General features: G+C 36.3%; 1 protein-coding gene and 1 long non-coding RNA gene across 7 annotated transcripts in view; one reads left to right on the forward strand and one right to left on the reverse strand.

Annotated features, from left to right (window-relative positions):
- DNAH1 (dynein axonemal heavy chain 1) overlaps positions 1 to 23,529 on the forward strand; it is a 197,113-nt gene that overhangs the window by 39,013 nt on the left and 134,571 nt on the right. For 4 of the 6 annotated variants that reach the window (XM_039342601.1, XM_039342602.1, XM_039342598.1 and 1 more), the window contains 11 exons: positions 119 to 191; positions 4,586 to 4,760; positions 6,606 to 6,762; positions 7,260 to 7,392; positions 9,628 to 9,789; positions 11,463 to 11,715; positions 13,195 to 13,352; positions 16,213 to 16,424; positions 17,959 to 18,257; positions 21,283 to 21,433; positions 23,026 to 23,219. In XM_039342601.1, coding sequence (XP_039198535.1) covers positions 119 to 191; positions 4,586 to 4,760; positions 6,606 to 6,762; positions 7,260 to 7,392; positions 9,628 to 9,789; positions 11,463 to 11,715; positions 13,195 to 13,352; positions 16,213 to 16,424; positions 17,959 to 18,257; positions 21,283 to 21,433; positions 23,026 to 23,219 — 1,967 coding nt within the window. Of the gene's footprint in view, positions 1 to 118; positions 192 to 4,585; positions 4,761 to 6,605; positions 6,763 to 7,259; positions 7,393 to 9,627; positions 9,790 to 11,462; positions 11,716 to 13,194; positions 13,353 to 15,951; positions 16,007 to 16,212; positions 16,425 to 17,958; positions 18,258 to 21,282; positions 21,434 to 23,025; positions 23,220 to 23,529 lie in introns of those variants that run through there. The other 2 variants (XM_039342599.1, XM_039342603.1) reach the window with 2 other exon arrangements.
- LOC120307652 lies at positions 151 to 18,221 on the reverse strand. Its single transcript, XR_005556598.1, has 3 exons — positions 18,142 to 18,221; positions 3,296 to 3,348; positions 151 to 327 (listed from the first exon to the last, which is right to left on the reverse strand). It is a non-coding gene; the product is annotated as an uncharacterized LOC120307652 (long non-coding RNA).

Consider the following 23,529-nt stretch of genomic DNA (forward strand, 5'->3'; position numbering starts at 1 on the left):
AAACTTAGGAAATTGCATGTCACTGAATTGGTGATTCAGTATTTTCTTCTCTATATTTTGTACATATAGAATTCTTGATCTTGCTTCTTCTTCAAACCTTTATTGTGTTTAATTTCAGGATATGTGTACTGGTCCCAATGTGTACCAGGATTTATTGCAGCAGTCAGAGCTTGAAGAGCACACACCAGAAGGTAAACATAAAGCAAAGGATACTGTCATTATTTTTCTTACTGAGTAATAGGAAAAAAAAGTTGAGCTCCTGGAATCCAGCAGTGAAAACAGTGAAGAATGAGAGTTGATCATATAGTGTCAAAATCAGCAGAGCACCTGAGTAGAATAAAAACAAACCAGAAAAATTGTAGGTTTATAAACAAGTATATGTTTTCTGTAAAGCAAGTGGGAATAAATATCAAGAAAATAAATCTCCAATTGTTTAAACTCCTTGAACAAATGTTTGGTTGTGGTTTGGAGATATGAGAGATGGCACAATTCTTATTCTATACACCGTGTACTTTTGCATAACAACAATATTTTAAAATATATGAAACATTGGAAAAAGAATGACATTTTGGATAGCGATAAATAAAAACTAAGGTAATCTCAAAACAGCCATAGTTCCACAAAGCTCTTACTCTTTATGCAAAATGAGCAGGCCTGAGAATGCTTCTAAATCACTCTGTCAGTGGATGAACTGACTAAACAAATGCCAAACACAAACTAACCAGGAAACAAAGGTGTATTGATTTATTATGTGCCAAGAAACTGGTGTCAATTCTTAGTGACCACATTAGTAGATTTTCACCTGTTTTAATGTCTCCAACTTGACCCTTCAGATCTTCCAATGATGTACTCTTTATCATTGTAATTTAATTAATTCATCTTGCTGCTTGTTGTCCTCTTCCTCTCTTTCCCTCCACCTTTCCTGGCACTATAGACTTTTCCAGCAAGCTAGGTTGCATAATGTGTTCAAAATATGATAATTTGAGCCTCATTATTTGTGCCTAATGTGAGTACTCTGAACTGATTTCTTGTGTAATCTGTTTGTTGAGTCTTCTCCAATACCAAAGTTCAAAACCATCAATACTTTTTCTATTTGGTAGATGGATGGCCATGTACATTTGTTTAATAAATAAATAAAAATGTCTTCCTCCTTCAAAGTCCAACATTTGGTTTCATAGAGTGTCACAAGGAAAACCAATGCTAGATGATTCTAACCTTCATAGGTATAGACACAGCATGGCATCTGAATATTTTTTTCAAGCGTGTCATTGTTACCTTACCAAGTGCTAGCCTGTGGTATATTTCTTAACTGCTGTTTAGTATTAATATTGATCCTAAAAGGCTATTCACCACTTCTTTAATTGATCTTCATTATCTTATTCTAAGATTGGTTGCTGTATCTGTTATTACTGATTTGGTCTTCTTTATATTTAATCTTAGTTCTTTTTCACTATGCTTCTTGACTTTCATTACTACAGCTTCCAAAACATGTTTATTTTCTATCAAAATAGCATAATCAGCATAATGCAGGTTATTGATTTTTTTTCTTCAGTTTTAAATGATGCTCATCTTCTTCTAATCCAATTTCCCACAATATATATTCAGCATCTAGGTTGAATAAATAAGTGAGAGTATACAGCCTTGTCTCACTCCTATGCTGACTGGAGCCAGTCTATTTCACAATGTTCTGCCCAGACTGTGGTTTCCTGATATGTGTGAAAGTTTTGCATAAGGCCAAGGAAAAGTTCTGGGATTCCCATTTTCCTAAGCACTCTTCATAGCTTTATATAGAGGAGAAGTTGATAAAAGACCTCTCTGTAATCACTGAAGCCCTTTTTGAATTCTTCCTAGTATTTTTGGCTGTAACGTTGCCTCAGCAAAAATATCACTTGTTCCTTAACTTTTTCTAAAACTAGCTTTAACATATGCATCTCCCTTTCCATCTAATATGCATTGGATGGTTCTAAGCATTACTTTGCTAGCATATAAAATTAAAGAGATTTTATAATAGTTTGCATAATCTATTAAGTCTCCTTTTTTGGTATTGGTATCTAGACTGACTTCTTCCAGCCTATTGGCCACTATGTAGGTCTCTAGACTTTCTGGTATAGTTTAGTCAGAACTTTTACTGATTCCTCTTCTGTTGCTTGTCATATTTCTGTAGACATTTCATGAGCTCCTGTAGCCTTCTGACATGGAAATGATCAGAATAATGCCCTAACTTCATCTTCTAGCACTAGAGGTTCTTGTAAATAGGAAATTTCTTCAAAACTATTTCGAGTATAGACATCTCTGTATAGAATTTCAACATACTTTTCCATGCTTGCTTATCTTCTTTGAATCAGTTTCTGTCTATCCAGTGGTATCTTTCAGTATACTAATTTGAGGTTGAAATTTTGTGAATTTGTCTGTTTCCATCTTCAATGTCTTTATAGATGTCATTGTAATACTGATTCTTCTCTCCTCTAACCCCTTAATATATGGTTCACTATTATATGAAATCCCAGGCTTTGTAACTTATTTAACAATTTCCTTAAAATATATCTTCTGAGAGATCTGAATCTAACTTGGTATGTCCAAATATAATTCCTCATTTGTTGCAATAATAAACCATTCCCCCTCAAGTACTGATGGGCTACCTCACTTGGATATCTATTCAGAGTATGCGGGTAGATTGCATGACCTGAAGGGCCTCTTCTGGTTTTAGGATTCAGTTATTCTAAGACTTAAACCAAAAAAATTCCATTATTTTGGAAGAATTATTTTTATGATGGGCTGTGTCCTAATGAAAGAAATGTAATCACACAGAATTAAATCTCAGTTCTGTATAACTAGAACCATTACTATGCTTACAAAATAAATAAAGGAGCAAACATTTCCAGCAAACCCATACCTGCATGCCTAAAATGCAGAATACTGTCAAATCTAAAATTAATGATGCAAAATCTAAGATTGATATGGTAGTTAGATGAACAAGCTCAGAAATCTCCTTCCTAATATAGATTTATCACAAATTTAGTTCAGGTGACCTTTTATGATTTGAAGTTGGTTCATAATGGGCTTTGTCTTATTGTGGATATTCTGTTTTAATTTTCTTGTTTCCTCTTTCTAGCTTGATAGTAGAGATACAATAGGGATCATAACACAGCAGGTTCTCTGATGCAAGTTGATTTATTAGTATCCAAAGCTATTAATAACCAAAGGGTTATTACATTGCTCACAGTTCCTATGGTATTCTGTGATGCTGAGCATAGTTGTGGCAGTGCCTAGGTACATATTTGATTACAATACTTACTTTAGCTTCCATTAGGAACTTCCCTCACTAGGTAAAAGGACAGGAACAGGCAACTGAAAAGGGATGAGGTGATTTAAATTAGTTTCTAGTATCTCCTTGCCCTCCTAATCATTGTCTTGAACTTCTAGCCAGTCTTAACTTAGAACAAAGCTGATTTTTTTTTTTAAAAAAGGGAGCAAATAATATATATTGTTTCAATACAGAGGATCACTCAATGTCAAGAAATCACAAACAACTGGGCAATTGAAGCAAACTGTAAATATGTTGTTTAAAATAGGACAGGGAGAATAAGAAATTATATCAACATTACTTTTAATCAAGAATCAAGATGCTATGGCCCAAATGTAAAACAAAATGCTAACTGGGTTTGCTTGGGATTAAACAGCTCTTAGTCAGCACTGTTGTACAAACATAACCTACTTGAGAATGGAGCAGTTCTGTAGCTCCAGTTACTCAAAAAAGGGAGTTGGAGACTGAGAGCAGCTGAAAAAGTAAGGTTTTCTATACAAACTCATTGGCATTGTCCTGGCAGCTACAAAACATGCTTCTTTTCCACTAATTGGTTCCTATGCCCAAGCCAAACCTACTGCTGTCTGGCTAACCCACGGAGAAGATGCTAATGAGATCAAAACTTGGCAATGTTTTCTGATATAAAGGACTAATGAATACTAGATATTAGTTGTGGGTTACAGTTCTGTATTCCTCCAAATTATGAGGTTTTGACCAGTGTGATTATAGGCTACCAGAACCATTATGATTAGATTAAACTTATATGAACTGGACCTCTAGCAAATCTTTTTATGTGTTGTGATAAAAATGAACCTTAAAGATTATTTAAGGAAAATATATATATTTAGCTATAAGGAATTTGAGGAACACTAGTGCCACAAAGCCTTTTAGCTGACATTTACAAGCCCTGCTTTCTATATTCTTATTTCCTCTATTGGAATTTTTCCTCCAGATTGCTTAGGGACCTCATTTTATGGGAGCTTATCATAACAAACCTAGGATCAAAATTAGTGTTAGGCTCTAAATTAGGATGAGAGTGACTGGCTCAATAAGGTTACCCAGTGAACTTTCTGATTGAGTTGGAATTTTTGCTTACATCATCCTACACCTATGCACCCCATTCACTTTTGGTAACTAAAGAAAAGTTATTATTGATACTGAATGAAGCAGTTTCTCAGTTTATATTCAGATATTTTCACCACCTCAGCATAGAAGAGTCTATAATTAAATCAATAAACTTTTATTCTGTGATTTTTTTTTCTGAATTTTGTTTTTTGTTAGTCTCAACATTTAATACACCAGACAATATTGGACTTATCTTGGATAATCAGCAAATTGGACCAACTACACAAATTATCAAAGAGTCAGATTTTCCACTGCAAGCATATAAGCCCAAGGTTCAAATTCCATTTGAAGTGCTTCCAGGACAATGCCCTCGAAAGATTGCAATTGAGAGGTATTTTCATCCTGAGTTCAATCAATCATCCTCTGCTTACTTATTTTATTTATTTTGGAAATATGTAAGATCACCCCTCTACAATGACTTTGGACAACATACAATAAAAGCAATTATACAATATAATTATTATAAACTTGGGGGAAGAAGGCCTATTGTATTCACCCCCTATAGATTTCCAAAGAGCTTTTGCAGAGTTTCCTGAAGCCTTAATAGGCAATTTACCTGTGTGCCTGGCTGATCTCTGAAATAAGAGGTCGCTTGCAAAGCTTGATATAACTGCTCCTGAGTGATAATAATTTCAAGGGAATTCCTTGGTTTTCTGAGGAGCACCAGGAGATGAAGCAGCTTAAGAGACACTTAAAGCAATGCTAGCATTACATGAATGCAACCAAACGTGGATAAGAGCTCATGTTCAAGCATATGCTGTGGTGCTAAGAACAGCAAAACATGCATACTGTCAGCTCAATTATTTAAAGTGAGTCAGTCTCCCCCCCCCAAAGGAAAATGGAGCTGGAAGATCTGTTGAGCAATTGAAATGAATTTATAAAGCATATAGAGGATAAAATAATTCCTGCTCAGAGTTGAATGCCAGCTGAGCAGGTGCAACTGAGAGGAGACCTTGTTTAGTGAGGTGATATGTGATAGGTTCCTCCTGTGGATCCTGAAGAAGTTGACAAGGTTCTTAGTGTGGCAACTTATATGTAGCAACTCAATGAGTATGGGTAGTAGTAAATGTATCCTTGAGGGAGAGACTTATTATTCAGCCTTTTCAGTTTGTGCAGCCATATTATCTGGTGATCAACCTTCCAAGGAGTGCACATCAATGATGCAATGGTGGGTGTAGCTAAAGCAAAGAAGGGATGGGATCTCCCCCCCCCCTCTCTCTCTCACACACAGAGAGAGAGAGAGAGAGAGAGAGAGAGAGAAACCTGCAAAGCAGAATCAGAGCATTATACTTTGCCAGCCTCTGTAGTTGATTTGCCAGTCAAATTGGCTCTTTCTTTGCTGCTGTTCAGCAGAGCAGGAAAGAAATTGCAGACATGGGATATTTAAGTCATAGTCCCCCTTTTATTACCATGGAAACAAATGAGTAGCAGCAAGAAGGCATTGGCCTCTGATGGAGCAGCTTTCACTAACCTTACAAGACTAGGAATCTTGAAGCTCATCCTCCCTATGAAGCTGCCTTTGCCCATTGTTCATTTTTAACAGAAACAGGATTTCAGAAAAGGGATGGGAGGGTGGTTATACTCTAAATAGGGAAAACCTGATGGATCAGAGTTTTCCCACCTTTATTGTAGGCTTGGATTGGATTTAGGTATAGGTTATTCTGCATAAAATTGGGTTATCACTATGAAATGTATTACTTTTCCCGTAGCACTAAAGTGTTATGGAGAATTAAGGCTGTCACTGACCACTAATCATGATAGCTATATTTTAGTTCTATTATTGGAACTTTTCCCAGTCTCAGGGAACTTGCTTTCAGAAACACAATGAAAAGTATATTGCTCTCATGTCTTATTTATGAGCTTTCCTTATGTTTCACTCTGGTTATGGTGAGAAAAGGATTTGGACAAGGTGGTCTAATCTAGCATAGCTCCTTGTATATTCTTACATAGAAAGATTCCTTGAAAAAACAATGATCTACTGATGGATGTACATTAATTTGGGATATTCTTCAAGATAATAGTGTAGGCACATTAGAAAATCAGTTAGAAAATCTTTAGCAGCATTTTACGGTGGAGGCTATCTGAAATATAAGTTGATTGCATCTTTAGTAGCGATATCATTAGCTAATGAAGGACTTGTTTAAATATAAACCATTTCTTCTTGCTGTTTAATTAGGAAAAGACGATTATATCTCAGCTTAGATATCACAAAACTTTTAAAAAATGCAGGAATAGATTCTAATGAGCTGATGCCAAGACACCAAGACCCGGCTAATTTACCAACAATTGAACAAAACAAAGACCCTCTTTTCCCCATCTATCTACCATTACAGGTAAGAGGAGGGGATTATTGGTATTTGTGTTCCACTGTGGGGGTTCCCAGGCCTATAACAGACATTTATCAAAATGTTTGTTATTTTATGATTTTTCATCCTCTTTTCCTTAGCATTTATAAATACCCAATTATTATTTGGAAGGTGCTGCTGTCCACTATGTCTAGCACGGAAGAGATTCATTTAAAAATTAAGACTCTGGTTTGAGTGTCGAGTGGAAGTTGAAATAACCATAGTGCTTAACAGTAACTACATGTCTTTCATGGGGGAAAGTTTAATGATTGGGAGTCTGGTCCTACAGAAAGTAACTTACACAAAACTGCCTCAGAATAATGACTGCATTCCAGAGTTAACAGGACATTTCATACAGCCCAGGTTGTTTTCGAGTTAAATATTAATATGCAATTTCTTGATTATGATTATGTGCCATCAAATCAGTGTCAACTCTTAGCAGTCACATAGGTTTTCTCCATGATTACAACTTCTTGTTTATTTAGATTTTTGATGATGAAGAATATGATTGCCGGACCCCAGAAGAGTGGCTGTCTTTGGGGGTAGAGCCTGAATCTCCAGATCGGAAACCAATTCCAGGAAAAGCACTCTTACCTACTGATGATACACTTGGACATGGTAAAGTACAGATGATACAGAATTAAGTTATAACAATGATTAAAAGAAAAAATTACAATGAGATAGCTTTTATCCCCTCCAAGTTTTATATTTGGAAAATTAATTGGGAAGGAAATATGTTTTCTTAGTTTAAATAAATCTATTTATTTACCTGATTTATATTCCGTGGCTGTACTATTTCAGAGTGATTAATAAAGTAAGACATAGTATAAGAACATTAAATAAAACATAATAAAAGAAAGCTTGGAACTAGCATAAAAAATTAAAATAATAATTTCACAGAGTAATATAGAAACTATTATAAATTAAAGCTGCTACATAATAAGTAAAAGGATGGAAAAAGTAGGTTTTTTTACTGGAAAATAAAGAACATTAGTGGAAGTGCCAGATGAGTCACTTTGAAGAGACAATTCTACTAGTGGGAATTTTTCATTGCTCATGGCACTTTAAATAGAAACATCCTCCCCCCAAAATTCAGATTACACTCTCAGTGAATATATAGACTGATACTTACAATTTTAAAAAAATATATAACTTGTCAGGAATATCTGATTTCAGTTTATTTTCATGGAAACTGATTCTGTGATGCTCAGCATTTTGAGCTTTGATGTCAATGGGTCTAACCCAGGGCTTTTCAACAAGTAGTATGGGTACCACTTGTGGTACATTGGCACCTAGCAGGTGGTACACGACCATCCTAGGAAAGTGGTAATGGGGGAGGGGAATGAGCTGAACCGGTGCAAGCACCGCACAAGCCTGAGCGAGAGATGGCTGGAGCTGCACGGCTGTCAGGACTCAGCGGAAGTGCCAGGATCAGCGCTTCTTCCGGACTGTCAGGGCTCAGTGGAAGCACCAGGATCAGCACCAGGCTCCAGCTGGAGCTTGGTGCTGATCCTGGCGCTTCTGCTGAGCCCAGAAAAAGCACCGATCAGCTGGAATATTGCAGCATCTCCAGGGTCTTGTGATTTACATTCAGATCCTTGGCAACTGATTCGTATTTATGATGGTCACAGTGTCCCAGGGTCATGTAAAGTGACCAAAACCTGCTGCAACCACCCAGCAGATGGGGGGGGGAAATAAAAACCAAACACCCCCCCATCCCACCCCCGCTGCCAATCCTCAACAGAAATGCTCACAACAATGAAAACCTCGGACAGGAGGAAGAGCACCGCCGGATGGGCAGGCAGGTGTCTTGCTCGGCTGTGGCTTGGGGGGCACTTTTTTCAGTGCCATTGTAACTTCAGTCACTAAGTTAACTGTTGTAAGTCAAAGACTATCTGTACTTTATCACATTTTTCCTTTTTTTTTAGTCATCAAGTTTTTGACACCTTGCTAGGCAACTGGTGGTACTCGGATGTTGCCATATCCTAAAAGTGGTACAATGGGTGAAAAGGTTGAAAAGCCCTGGTCTAAGCCATCACATTTTTTTGTTGTACCTCCCTATGAAGTTTGGTATTCCATTACCTTTTGCGCAACTTATAATTTAAGAAGTAGTCTCTGATTTTTATCTTTTTGTCCTAAGTGCCCAACATGAGATTTTTGTGAGATATTTTTTCATGAAGCATTGAATTGTTAAGATAGGTCCTCAGCAATTTTGAAAGAAAAATACTTCATTTAGAAACATTTTTATATCTAAACATACACACACACACACACACACACACACACACACACACACACTGGTTAGTTTATAAACAATATAAATATTAAAAAAAACAAAAATAAAAAACCTAATTTAGAAGCAAGAAAAAAATAATATTAAAGCTTATAAAAAGCCATAATAAAATACATAAAATTCACAGCCAAGGTAATCCCATTGATTAAAACAATCAGTACAGCCACAGAACTTGTCAGCCTTACAAGTTTGGTCAGACAAGAAACAGGACCAGATAAGCTAATTCTACTCTCTCCCCCTTCCCTGTCCACATTTTTGCTGCTGGCTCAGCTGCCTTTTATCTGTCTGGTTCCTTGGCTACATCTCTTTACTCTGTTTCCCAAAGTCATTTCAGAATCAGCTCCACCAAACTCTCCAGTCCCCATGCCCATCGGAAAAAACATTCAGGGTCTTGCGCAAAGACAACTTGTTCCTAAATCTATTAAAGTATTAAGAAAGTCTGGAATCAGGAATAGAAGGGATGATAATTGCAGCTGCTTGAAATGTAATTTTTGTAATTCCACTATTCTAATTAGAGCAATTGTGAAATTGTAAAACTGTGTTTGTCATTAATCCCTAAGGAGATCCCAAAAGCCACACACTGGTCTATAAGTGGATAAATGTTGGAGTCTTGGATTATGATGAAGAGTCAAAACTCTACTTGGTACATAAGACAAACAAAATGGGCCTTGTTCGAGATCTCAAAGGGAGATGTGTAATCAATGGAGGAATGACAACTGAAGGTGGGTTTCTATTTAGTTATCACCAGAATGCAGGAAGGAAGGACAATTTCTATGCCAGTTAATTATATCTAATATATAAAAGTCCTGTGTTGTAGTGGAATTTCTGATCCCTTTTATAGGGAACAGTTGAACATCTTAAAATGGCTTTCTCCTTCTACTCGTATGCATATTACTGGCTGCATATTTGGTCATCAGTTGCCTTTTTATAAACCCTGCAGAGACCTTTGAAAAAGGTTAGGAGGAAGTGATCAATCCTTGACCATATCACCTGCAGGAAGGGATAAAAATATATATAATCCGATCTGTGCTTTGACATACAGTTTATTCACATATCCTTGTCCTGGTACTGATATGAGCCAGTGTGCTGTAATGACTAAGATATTGAACTGGGAATCCAGGTTCTAGCCCCTCCTTAGACATGCATGCTATCTTGAACTTGAAAATAAAAGACAAGATATAAACCAAACAAATAGACTGTTCATTATTTGTTAAAGATAGGCCCTCACAACACAGCCTTCCTTTCTGTGCTAGTCAGCCACTAAGCTTGATCTGGCAAGAAACTAGAATTGACAAACAGAAGAAGCCCTCACCTATAGATATACCCTGTGTTTTTGCATAGAACAGAAACTTGAGGAAGATACTCCACTCCAAATTGTCCCCCTTCTTAACTGGCTGCAGGTCTCGGTGCCCCTGTATTTGCACATTAGCTGACAAAATTGAAACTTGCCTGGTAATCAATTTCTTTCTTTTTTTCTTTTATTTCTTATACACAACTGTCTTCCTCCAAACATTAAGTACATTCTGCTAAAGGTGGCATATACAAACTGACATCTCCCCCAGCTCTTTGTTATCCTTGTCCCACCTCCCTTACTATCCTTCAAGACTAGCTCACCAGAGAGGTAGGTTCCTGTCTATCTGAACCCTTCCATTCACTGGAGGCTTGGCAAATACATCTATTTTCCTATTTGTTGCTGAACTTGCTTTCAAAAGGGAAGGGCAGGGAAGCAGAGGGTGGCCAGGCTCTAGATGTGGTAGTAGTGCTGGAGCTGGTTGGGATCACAATGCACATGGCCAGAGACAGCTGTGACATGGGAAGGTAACACGGCTCCACTGCCATAGCTTCTTACAGTAACTCCTGCTGGCCTTGTTTTAGAGATTCAGGAAGAGGACTGCCAAGGGGATAGCAGTTTTCCAGTCAGTATGCTTTCCCCCCCTCTCAAAGACAGGAATAAAGTATATTGGTATCTTGTGTAATAAGCCATACAGGGGATATAGTGAAAAGTCAAAAATGTCACCGTCTGCCTCCATGAAGGCCTGTATGGTACTACTGGATTGCTGCTGCGTTTCAGTCCTAGGGTAAATAAGACTGCTGAGGGCAGTTTAAATGAGGAAAGTAGAACAGGAGGAAAGGGTTAAAAGATGGTCTTGTTACTTTAACTAAGAAGAGAAACAAAGCAGTAGGCCACCTGATCAGAGAGCTTCTGCTGTCTCACTTAATTAGACATGTTGACATTTTTCCTCAGTAATCCTCTAAGTCTCAAATTTGATTCTATTATTCTTTTTTTTTTTCAGCAAAAAGGCTATTAACTGGACAGTAGTCGGTTATGCACAGACAGTTTTGGATATTTAAGCTTTCACATTTTCTGTTGTCTTGCTTTCTGATCTCTGCCTAGGGAGACCCCCACTGATCGCCTGTCAGTATTGGGTACCTCGGATCCGTTTGCTTTTTCTTGCTGAGGATCCTTGTAATTTTGCCCAGCGTGTGATCTCAGCCCACAATTTGAGGAAGAAAACACAGGCACTATTGTTATATAATCTCTATGTGGACTGTATGCCAGTAGATGGATTGCAAAGCATTGAAGAGAAAAGTTTGCAAAACATGAAACAAATGGCAATGCAAACTTCACATCTAAGGAAAGAAAGCCAGTAAGTTTTGAAATACATTTTCAACACTTGTTTTCAATGGCAAGAAAGGCCCAGCAAGCTGGGTAAAAATAGAACTTGTTTTTTTTTTCCTCATTTCCCTTGTTGTTCCTTCTTTGCTTACTCCTTTCCCTCCTTCTGCACATACTAGAAATATTGCATTATGTGACAAACAAAAATGAAGAAAGAAAATGAGTAAATATAAATAAGAGCAGAAATTATTCGAATAAAGTTAAGTGCGATGAGACGCAACTATAATATGGAATGGCATAGTATTACCAATCATTTTTACACACAAATATGCAGTTTTACAATTAAAAATTGTTAAAATATATGGGGGCAAAAGGTGAAATTTAATTGATTTTCATCGATTCATCCTTTTGTTAGTTTTTTTTGTGATTCATGAATAATCACAAATTGGGAAATGCTAATGCACACTCAACGAGTATACATTATTGGGAAATACTAACTTATACTCAAATGAGTATAATCAGTATATTATGGTATTCAGTGGAAGTATTGGAGATCTATGAATAAGAAGTGAGGTTAAGTGTGAAAATGATCTTGACGCTTGCATTCTATGTATTCTATGACTTGAACAATTTGAGAGGCACAAGCTAAATGAATCATGGTATAATACGTCAATTCCATCTCCCTATATTATGGCAAGAATAATCTAATTAGTACTTCGGACTAATAGTATTTATGAATCATCTATGGTTAGACAAAAATCTGATTTTACATAAAAGTGAAAATAATACAATGAAATGCCTACAGAAAAGTTTGAACGTATCCATCCCAATAACATCCTACTTCCCTTCACCTATTTTTTTGTATTTGTGGTATTTTCCTTTTGCCTTTCTCCTTGCATATTATATTAACTTTGCTCTGTGTGTAGTTATAACAGTTCATGCTTAGCTGTCACAGGCGAGTAGTTGCACAGATTGAGACATTGCTCAGGGTATATATCTCCAGGCTCATTATAAGAGTAATCATTCAGCCACTTTATTAGGCCCAGGTGAGTGTGGAAAAACTTATTCCAGAGAAGTATCAATACTTACCAAATGCTAGAGAATTTGCTCTAGTATCTCCTGGTAAGTCTCCCTCTCATCTTAGGGCATTTACTTTAGATTTGTTAGTTTCTTGTATTTTTAACTCTCCCATCACAGTAACATACCAGCATTTGTGATCAATTCACAATTATAACGTATCGTGAAATTGCTCCTAATTCTCTCTCTTTTGTATAATGCAGCCTTAAGTGCAATATAACTATGCTCCATTTTCTCTTAATCTTGCCATTCCGTTCTCCCCCCCCCCCCATGAAACTCCATTAATGTGCTGCGAATGCTTTTAATGAAGAAGCAAAGCATAAGTGAGCACAGGAGAAATGAATATGGGACTAGAGGTGCATGAGTGACACAGACATATCATTTTGAGAGGTCATTGTTCATTCAGTTAATTAGTTTTTTAATTATGCTTAAGGATTTTACGACGGCTTCACCTCCTGGGAAAGGAAGTGTCCCTAGACTATGAGCGTACTATGAACATGATTAACTTTGACAGAATTGTCACTTCCAAGCGTCAGATATTTTCTTATGTCACTCTGCCTGAGAAAGAGGAAGAGAAGGTACCAGAGAAAGGTAGGTAACACATGACAAAATGCACACGGAGAGAAAGAGAAAAGAGAGATTATAAAATGCTTATAAAATGATAACTTTTGTGGTTCAGATTGTAGTTAATATTTTACAGGAGATACTATAAAAATTCTATTAAATACTGTTGATGGGGAAATTGTTTTCAAAACCTTTTTTAAAAATATACTAAAATAGCAATTTCCTAAATCCTTAATTTGTTGAAATTAACATCGGCCAACAGAATTGGTTCTCAACTTACAACTACAGTTGGGACCAGGATTTCCATTGCTTAAGCAAGCAAGCAATGAGCCATGCCTGATGTTACAACCTTTTTTGCCACAGTTGTAAAGTGAATCACTGCAGTTGTTCAGTGCATGTAGTTGTTAAGCAAAATCAGCTTCTCCCGTTGATTTTGCGTGTGGAAAGCTGGTTGGGAAGATCACATGACCCTGGAATGATGCCATCATTGTAAATATATGCCAACTGCCAAGTGCTACAGTTGTAAAGATGGGGATTGGTGGCAAGTAATTTTTTTTCCAGTTCTGTTATAACTTTGAACTGTTGCTAAATGTTAGGTTGTATGTCAAGAACTACCTGTATGTAGCTCCATTTATAATTTTTAATGTAATCTAAAATGCAGTATTATACAAACATCTTTCATCTGTCCAGCAAATAGTTAAAGTTAGTTGAATTGTACTCTTGAAATGATGGACACTCACTACATCAGGTTAGATTGTCTGATGTAGTCCAAATGTTTTAGACCAACTCTAACCACTCACAATTAACGTAACCATGAAATTGTAAGAATATCTTACAACAGTAGCTACTTGCTTCAGTGAATAAAATATTTAAATACAGTGTTCAATATTCTGAAAATTCAGACTTCTTAGTTTTCTGACTACAGTCCTAGATGTGAAAGCTTGTGTTAATGCTTGGTGAAATTTCAGAGGACAGAGAAATGGATAATTGGAATTTTACTGGTCAATAGAAAGTGTAATCATAATAAGTAAATGTAATAATTCTAATAATCTTTGTTTCCATTAAAAATAAGCAGATATATCTCAATTATATGCAAGAGGGTTTTTTTTATATTCCTAATTTGTTCATGCATCTGATTTGTTTATTCCTTTATTGAATGGTACAAACGTGTTGAGTGCTAATTTTTGCATTTGCTATATCTGGAGACTTCATACCTAAGAGATAATTTTTGAATTCTTGTTTTAAAGAAGTAGCCAATGTGTGGAAGAAGAAAACGAATGGTAGCATGGCCTCTGCTGAACAAGTAGCAAGATATAGGGCCGTGGTGGCGAACCTAAGGCACGCGTGCCACAGGTGGCACACAGAGCCCTCTCTGTGGGCACGCATGCCATTGCCCCAGTCCTAGGCCTTCAGCTGGGTTTTATAAAACCTTTTCACTTTAGGCTGCCGCCGCCATGTATATATATAAAAAAAAGTTCAATCAATCAATTTCAACTTCTCGCAGGAAAAAAAAAGATCTCGCAAAGTTGGAATTGATTGAATGAACTTTTTAGTCCCACCCAGTCTGCCATTACCATCGTAGCCAGGCCCACCCAATTGGCCACGCCCACCCAATGAGCCACGCCTACCCAGCACCTGATAATACATAAGTGGGTTTTGGGTTGCAGTTTGGGCATTCGGTCTCTAAAAGTTTAGCCATCACTGATACAGGGTATCTCAATCTATCAAACAACATAACTTTAAAAAGTTTCTCATATACCCTGAAAGCTGTTTATTTCAGTTCCACACCCTGACCCCAAATTTTAATAGCTATGATACAGTTGATTGGAGAGACAGATTCTCTATTGCAATAAGATGGTAAAGTTGAGACATATATGATTGCAATTGGACCATTTTGGAAGGAAACAGTATATCTAAATGCATGTATAAGTGTATATATGATTGAGTACGTATGTTTGAATATATTGAGTATAACAACAAAAACAAGTGGAATATGTGTGAATGAAGTAGGTATGATTTTTTGGTGCATCTCTGGATTATATTAAGGGGCACTTTGCCACAGTGGATTATGGTCTTGTCCACATACCCCAAGTATGGTAGTGTCTCCAGGTTGGACATACTGCATATATCTACCAAGTTGATGGAATATAGGCAGATATCCTAACTTCCACAGAGTAGCGGGAGAATACCTGGTGATCCTGGTATTCTGACTAAAATGTATCAAAACAGACTGAGGGTATCTGATTAAAAGGCATTAAAAGGCACAAGTATGCCTAACGCTGGAAACCCAATCAATTCTTTCTTTTTTGTTATTAAAAATGTTATGAAAGTTTCAAGTGACCATATCTATGATAGGCAGCACAGGTCAGTATCTATGGTCTATTTGGTGATGAACATGAAATGTGGTAGATTGAAACTTGGAGTATGAAAAGAATACAGTGAGGGGGAGGGAGTGGAAGGAATAAAGAAAGAGGGAAAGAGGAAGAAGGAAGTTGGTTTGTTAGTTGGTCTAATCCTGTGAAAGATATATATAGAAATATGACCTGGATGACTGAGAATCTCCATAGAGATTGTGTTCATAAACATTAAAGCATCCTTGTGTATATCAACTTACCAAAAGGCAATACTCAAACTGATATGCCAGCCAAATGGAAACCAGGATGGTTTGCAACTATAGAAAGGTATGGAGAGATAGCCAATTGTGTTAGCAGAGCGAGATATATTGTTTTTATTCCACCTGTATTGTTTGTCGGCTTGCTGCTTCTTTTTACTCCTTTTTTTTGGTGTTTTGCATAACATTGTTTATTCAAAAGGGAATAAAGGGGCAGATATGGAGGCATGCTTGTGAGACTGATTGCTTCAATAATGTCTTTCTTTTTATTACCAGGACTCATTGAAGTTCCAGAATATCCATTTAATGAACAAAGAGAAACTTTTAGTTTTGTCTCTCTCCTGACACGGCCAGAGGTTATCATGGCTTTGTGCCAGGTGCGAGATGAGTGCAATAAAACCGCTGCAATGTCTCTTTTTCATTCCACCCTAACTAAGTATGGACGACTTGAAACGTTTGAACAGATTCAGACCCAGACCTTTTCCCAGGTAACATGGCAGATTTTTTGCAGGGGTCAGATACACAAATGTAAAGGACTGTGTGTTTCTGAAAGGATTGTAATACAATGGTAGAAGATTACTTAGGCCAGATAAGACCTGTGCTTACTGCTCTTCAAAATATAGAACTCCCTCTTTCACTTAGGCTACTAGTTGATAAAACTAGAAGAAATGCACAAACGTGTTTCTTTGATCATGGGGTGGGATAACAACATAACTATACATACTAATGGAAAAAATAGATCATCAAGTTAGCCATAATGATACCAAACTTATATCAGTAAGCTTGGAAGTCCTCCAAGATCTTTAGGCATTCAGCTTCCAGAACAGCTCACTGAGGACTAACTATGCTCAGCAACCAAGAAATGTTGGCTGCTTAATTTAGATTGAGGAGAAATAGCTAACCTAAGCACCAACCTACACACTGAATAAAATCAGCTCAATCTATAACATGGTTCAGAGAGCATATATTTTAGGTTAGAAGTCATGCTTCTATTATTATCATTATGTATAGCTTAACCACAGATATATTGGACATAGTTCAATTTAATGTGGGAAAAATCAGAAGAGCTTTGAATAAAAAACAGGTACTGTTGATTTCCAAACACTGTTTACTGTTTTCATTCCTGAATTCCAGAGTTTTATTCTGCAAACTGCAATAATATGGTTCAAGAATGAAAAGCTATGTATGCATGTTTCTACTTATTATAAACTGTTTACACAGAAGAACTTCCTAAACCTTCTTTTATCTATAATTTACCTCAAGATCAAAAGTAGCCCAGAAGTTTAAGAAGCACCCACTTAAAAGAAAAACAATAGGAAATGTGCAGGTCAAATATTTAGAGGCGATAATGTTAAAGCTGCTTTAGGTGGGAGAAAAATAGGCAAGATCACATAAAATATAATATCATCTGTTTATGGGCTTCTCAAAGGAAATAGTTGGATATTTAAAGAAAAGCTTCTGTGCTCCTATCTTAGGAAAACCAAGAGTTTTTGTTTGTTTTTGCTGTGCTTGAGAGTAAATGCTATACTCTTCTTAAAAAATAGATTATTTCAGTGTAACATTCTATGGGGAAAGATTTGTTTTGGCATAGATTGCTTTGGGAACTGTTGCTGCTATTAGCAGAATGTTATTAAAGTACAATAAAATTCTTCCTGTTTACAGAATAGTATTCTGTGGACCATAAAACATGTAATGTCTATAATGCCTTTTTTTTCTAGACAAAGCAGTCTCAGGGGAATGATTTAAAAGGGAATACGGAGGTGGGGAGAGAATCTAATAGATATACCTCTATTTTTTCCACTGCAAACTTCAGTCACTCCTCTCTTCCCCAAAAGGGATAGTAATAGAGGTATATACTAATGCAAACACAAAGCCAGAGAAGGGAAGGACTAACTATCCACTCCCCTTTGCTGCATTTCTTTAGGGTCGGCAAGTATCTATTGCTATATCCATTTAACATGTAATTTGAAGTTTGAAACTAAAACGAAGATTCTTTTATTCTTTTGTTTTGATTTCCTGCAGATTTCAATGTTCCTCAAGGATACATGGATCAATACTTTAAAAATAGCAGTGAGAAGCAGCCTGAGAGACATAGGCAAAGGCTGGTATAACTTATATGAGACAAAATGGGAGGTATATCAGATGTCCAAGCTTCACCAGTTGATGGAGCTTATCAAGTTTATGCTACAAGACTCTGTACGTTACCTGGTCCAGGATTCACTTGTAAACTTCACACAGCTCTTTCTGGATGCCTGCCACAGTGTCCTGGATTGCCCTGAAAATCTGATGTGGGGAGAGGATCTTGTTAATAGCCCATACAAGTAAGACAATTAGAAAATGTCTCTGATCTGAGGAATCAAAAGAACACTGAGCAATATTTTTGAAATGTATTCCATTTCGTATGAGTTGAGCCTTTAGATGTATTTTGTCTTTTCTAAGGTTCCTGATGAGCTAGTGCCACTGCAACCCAGCATGTCACATATCCATATGGATTTATATCATCCTAGGATGAGTTCTGGGTCTTTGTGATCTCATATTATTAACTCAGTTTGGCAGCTGAGCCATTTTATTGTTGGCTCAGCTAAGATATACTTGAAATTGCTGCAAACCTACCTTGTTCTTATTTTTTTTGAGATGCTCAATGGAGCATTTCACTTCACGTAACTTCTCAGCCTCTACAGCTTTCAAGGAAAAAAGTGGCAATGGCTTTTCAGCTTCTCAATCATCCCAAAGAAACAGCCCTATAAATGATAAGAACCTAAAGTAAGGATACAAAAGAGGGTGGCAAAGAATTTAATTTATTTCAATTTAATTTGAATTTAAGATTGCCTTATCCAGCAATTTCTCCTGCATTCCTTTGGCTCCTGGAATAATGCCTAGAAGGGAAATGCTGGTAAATGTGAAGGGTAGATAGCCCTTATTTTCTGTCTGAATTCCATGGGAATTGCGGATAACAAAACTTTAGTTTATTTTTAAAAATTTATTTTAATACTTTTAAAATAATAAAAGAAAAATAAAAAACTAAATGAACAAAACAGAAAGATACAAACATTATTTAAAAATCCACAAGTTATGTAAGAAGTGCTTAGAAATAAATGAAAAAAATACAACCAAAAATATTAAGTATTATGTCATTACAATATAAGTGAAGTTACAGTTTTATATATAGTACTCTAATGCAAACATGCAAGTATGTGTGTGTGTGCGTGTGTGTCTGTGTGCACGCGCATGTCTGATTCTCAGAGACTGAACACGTCCCCGCAGTTTTCTTTGCAAGGTTTTTCAGAAGTGGTTTTCCATTGCCTCTTTCCTTGGGGTTAGAGGAAGTGACTGTCCCCAAGATCATCCAGCTGGCTTTGTGCCACAGGTGGGACTAGAATTTATCTTCTCCTGTTTACACCAAACAGGTTCTGTTTCCCTCCCTCTCTCTCTCTCTCTCTCTCTCTCTGTTGTTTTTTGTATAGATGAGTCCTATATTTTATTATACTTATCCATACAAAGACTACATCTGTAGGTAATCCTTTCATAAGTGACAAGTGTAAATCAGATCTTCAAATCATTGAGTAAATAGGGCTATACATTTATCTTACCAGTGCTGTTATATTAGTTTTTTTAAAATCTAGTAAGGGCATGAAGAATCCATTTATATTGTCCAGTTGTCAAATACCATGTAATAGCCAGGCAATTCAAGAGAACTTTATCCTCTGAAAATTTTAGCTTTTGTTATACAGTCACATTCATAAAGTCCTCTGCTTTCTCCCAAAACTTAGTTAAGTATAGAATGCTTAACATACATTTTAAAGAAGCATTATCCTTATTACATCTTGAACAAAATGCTATTTTTGACAGTTTCTTTTCTGTACAAATATAGATTCTAAATATTTTTGGTGTATATGTCGTGATTGAGGTCTGTTGACATGCTTGCTATAGAAGTTCAGACACTCTCCAATTATCTAGGCAATAAAGGAGCCTCTAGTTCTTTATTCCACTCTTTTCTTAACATCTGCATATCAAATATATTGATAACAAATGTCTATAAAATAAAAACAACCAAAAATAAAAAACAACCAAAGGAATATATATGTATTCCAAAGTTGCCCAAATTGGAAAATTAACACAAATGGTTAGCTTCCAGTATTTAATACTTGACAAATAAGTAAACGTGATGATATAACTCCAGTTTTGGTAAACCAAACCCTTCCTTATTAATTGGTAATTGCATTTTTTGTGAAGATATTCTTGGAATCAAAGAACCCATAAACATTTTCTAAACAAGAAGTTTAGAACTATAAAAATATTTTTGAGATATTTGAACAGGAATTCATTTCATAATATAAATTAATTTGGGAAGACCTTGAGTTTATGGAAATTAGGAAAATAGGTTCTGGAATCCTAAAAAATAAATCAAAAGGGTTTTTTTTTCATAGATTGATAGGTATACAGTACACCAGACCATTGGGAGTAGGCAGACTGATGGGAAGATCAGTGGCAGATCTCTGGGACGATGGGAGGGTGAAGGCCTGATGCATTCTTTTAAACATGAAGATAGATTTATTTTATTTTTATTTTGTTTATTTTTATTTATATCACACTTCTATTATTTTTGCAATTAATTCAAGGTGGTGAATGTGTCCAACACAACTTCCTCCTCCTATTTTGTCCACAACAACAAACCTGTAAGATGAGTTGGGCTGAGAGTTATTGGCCCAAGGTCACCCAATTGGGTTTCATGACCAAGATGGGACTTGAACTCATGGTCTCCTGCTTTCTAGATCAAATCCATCTGCCCAAAATTAGAGATATGCACAATCCTTACCATGGACGACAAGATCAGACTTATATTTACTAACTTTGATTGCACAAAATTGTGCATAATGAACTTGAAATAAGGAGTGCCACCTGTTTTTACATAAGTGTTACCCTAGTTGTACCCAGTGGCTGCATTTTTTAAAATTGCCTGTTAGTATATATTATAGATAAGTTCCTTGCGATATTCATTAATATTTTTTATAAACTGGCAAATAGAATCAAAATAATACTCAGCCAGAATATTTTAACCATTTTAGAATACAGGATCATAGAACAGATGTCAACCAATGTAACAATACTCCTGTGAAACCATCTATTTTACTACAGTGATAATATTAGCTCCATTAAGCATTGTGTGAAAATGCCTTCTGGTAGATATGTAGGTTATGTATCGGCTCCTAGTTCTGTGGAATGCAAAAAAATAGAACTGGAATATGTTTTCAGCTCAGTGCATTTTAATTATCAAAGAGATGAGTTAATGCTTGAAGCTTTTTATTCATAACACAATGTGAAATTTCCATATTCTTCCTTTTGCAGGCCACGAAAAAATCCCCTGTTTATAATTGATTTGGCTTTAGACAACTATGGTGTCCATTTTAGCACACCTCTGGAGAATTTTGAGACATCAGTTGTTTCTCTTTTTAAGAAAGGGATCTTGGCTACACATAGCATACCACAACTGGAGAAAGTGAGTTTCTTTCAAGAATCTGAAATGTCTTCTCATCCTGATATGGGTTCCAGCTTATAAAATGTGCATAGTTATACCATTGCAGACTACATTGTTTATACTAAAAGTTACAGAATAGTCTGTATAGAGGCAATTGTACATATTCCAGGATAATGTTGCAGGATCCAATCTGGGTCGGTCACTGGGACCAGATGTTTAGTCTTCTGAATTTTCAGACTCGTCCTGGACCAGCCCATCCTCAGGGAATTTCTCATGAGACACTTTGCTAGAGAGAAGTCCCTGAGGATGGGCTCCAGAACAAGTCCCAAAAACTCTGAAGATTAAACCTCTGGTCCCAGTGACCCAGACTGAATCTTTATAGATTCTAAATATTTCTCCACCGGAAAATTATCTTGCCTTTTGTTCTGCAATGACCACATGCCAGTTTTACAAAGTTATCACCATTTTGTAAATAGATACTCCAAATATTTAAGGATGGGATACTGGAGATTTTCAGGCTAATATCTCTTTTTCAGAAACAATACTGTAATTTGTAATAATTGTAATAATTGAAAGCAATAGCCTAGTCATGGATCAGTCTTTTTCAACTGAGAAGCTGATGCAGTTCTTTGGTACACTGAAAGAAGATTGATTTTGATTTCATATCCTGATATTTGGGGGGGGGGGCGGGAGTCGAGGAGAGGAGTTGAGAAATGTCAGTTCAATTTGTGTTGTAAGTTTCATACAGCCACCATATACCGAGATAAAAAAAAACTCTAAAATTTTAAAGGGCAGAAGATAACGGAGGATTTTGCAGAAGGATTTAGCTAACACTTTTTAGCACTGACATATTGCCAGAGGACTCCACTAACACTTTTCTGATTGAGGAAAACATGTCAGATTTAAATGAGAAAGTGTTGGCAATAATGCTGTAATTTTAAATCCTTAAGCTATTAATGCTGACACTAGAGTAAAGGGAATATCTGAGATGTTTCATTATATATATTTATCTTGATGCTTTTTTTTATAAAGTGGTGTGCTGCAGATTTAAAAAGAAGGTTTTTTATTTCAAAATCCAAATCTTAGCACAATTGCTGATTTGGCTAGGGTAGGAGATCTTTTTACCATCAAAAATTTCTATCTTCTTTATTAAAAAGAGAAGAATACTTTCATTGTTTTTCACTGAATGCCAGCAAGCCATGCTAAAAGGATAGGTTAGCCAAAATATTTAATCTCCCAAAAGCTGGGGAATGAAGCTTGCTACTATGAACAGCTTGTAGAGATAAGCTGCAACACAATTAAGGCAACGTTTGGTGCAAATCACATTTAGCATGACTAGGAATTCAAACAGAGCTCCATACATAATAGTTAGATCTTTGAATTGTTTATAATAGACCAGTTCTGGTACTCATGTATGATAATCTTTATTATAGTAGTTATGAGAAAAAAGAATAGTTTCTATAAGATACTGAAGTCAAAAATAAAAGAGGAATCTTGTTACGGTGTGTAGTTATGGGTGACTTTTAATTTTATGTAACCACCTTTTTAGAAACAATAGAAGCAGACGATAATCCTGTTTATGCTAAATGACTCTTCTTTTATCTCTTTCTCAGTATGTGCTTGAAAACATGTTCATCTGTGGCACACCATTGTTAGAGTCTGTGGGTCTGAATGAGCCAGCTGTGATAGAATTGCGGAATACCATCTGTACTTGCATCCGCAAAGCACTGATCCCCCTTCAAGCTTATGCCAAGAATTATGAAAAGTACTTAGAACTGAATAATCGCGATATCCACAGCCTCTTAAAGTAAGCAGTATTCACATGAAAGAGCAGGAACTAAAAACTGAAAGGGTAGTTTGATACAAAACTACTCTGATTTTACTTTCAGTAGAATTAAAGGGCAAAAAAAGCAAGTAGCTTTCTAAAACAGATTGGCTTGGATCCTAAGTTCTTTCTCCAATTACTTTTTCATCCATTTCCTGTCCATCTGCAGCTCCCCTCCATGTTCTCCATCATTCCCACAGGTCTCCCAGTTCTCAGGAGCAGGTGTTTGGTACCCAGAGGAGGGAGTTGGGAAACCTCTGTGACATGAATACTCTGTGGTTACTGAAAAGAG

This window comes from Crotalus tigris, unplaced genomic scaffold (assembly GCF_016545835.1).
Source record: "Crotalus tigris isolate CLP2741 ecotype Arizona unplaced genomic scaffold, ASM1654583v1 scf7180000017800.2534000, whole genome shotgun sequence".
Taxonomy (NCBI): Eukaryota; Metazoa; Chordata; class Lepidosauria; order Squamata; family Viperidae; genus Crotalus; species Crotalus tigris.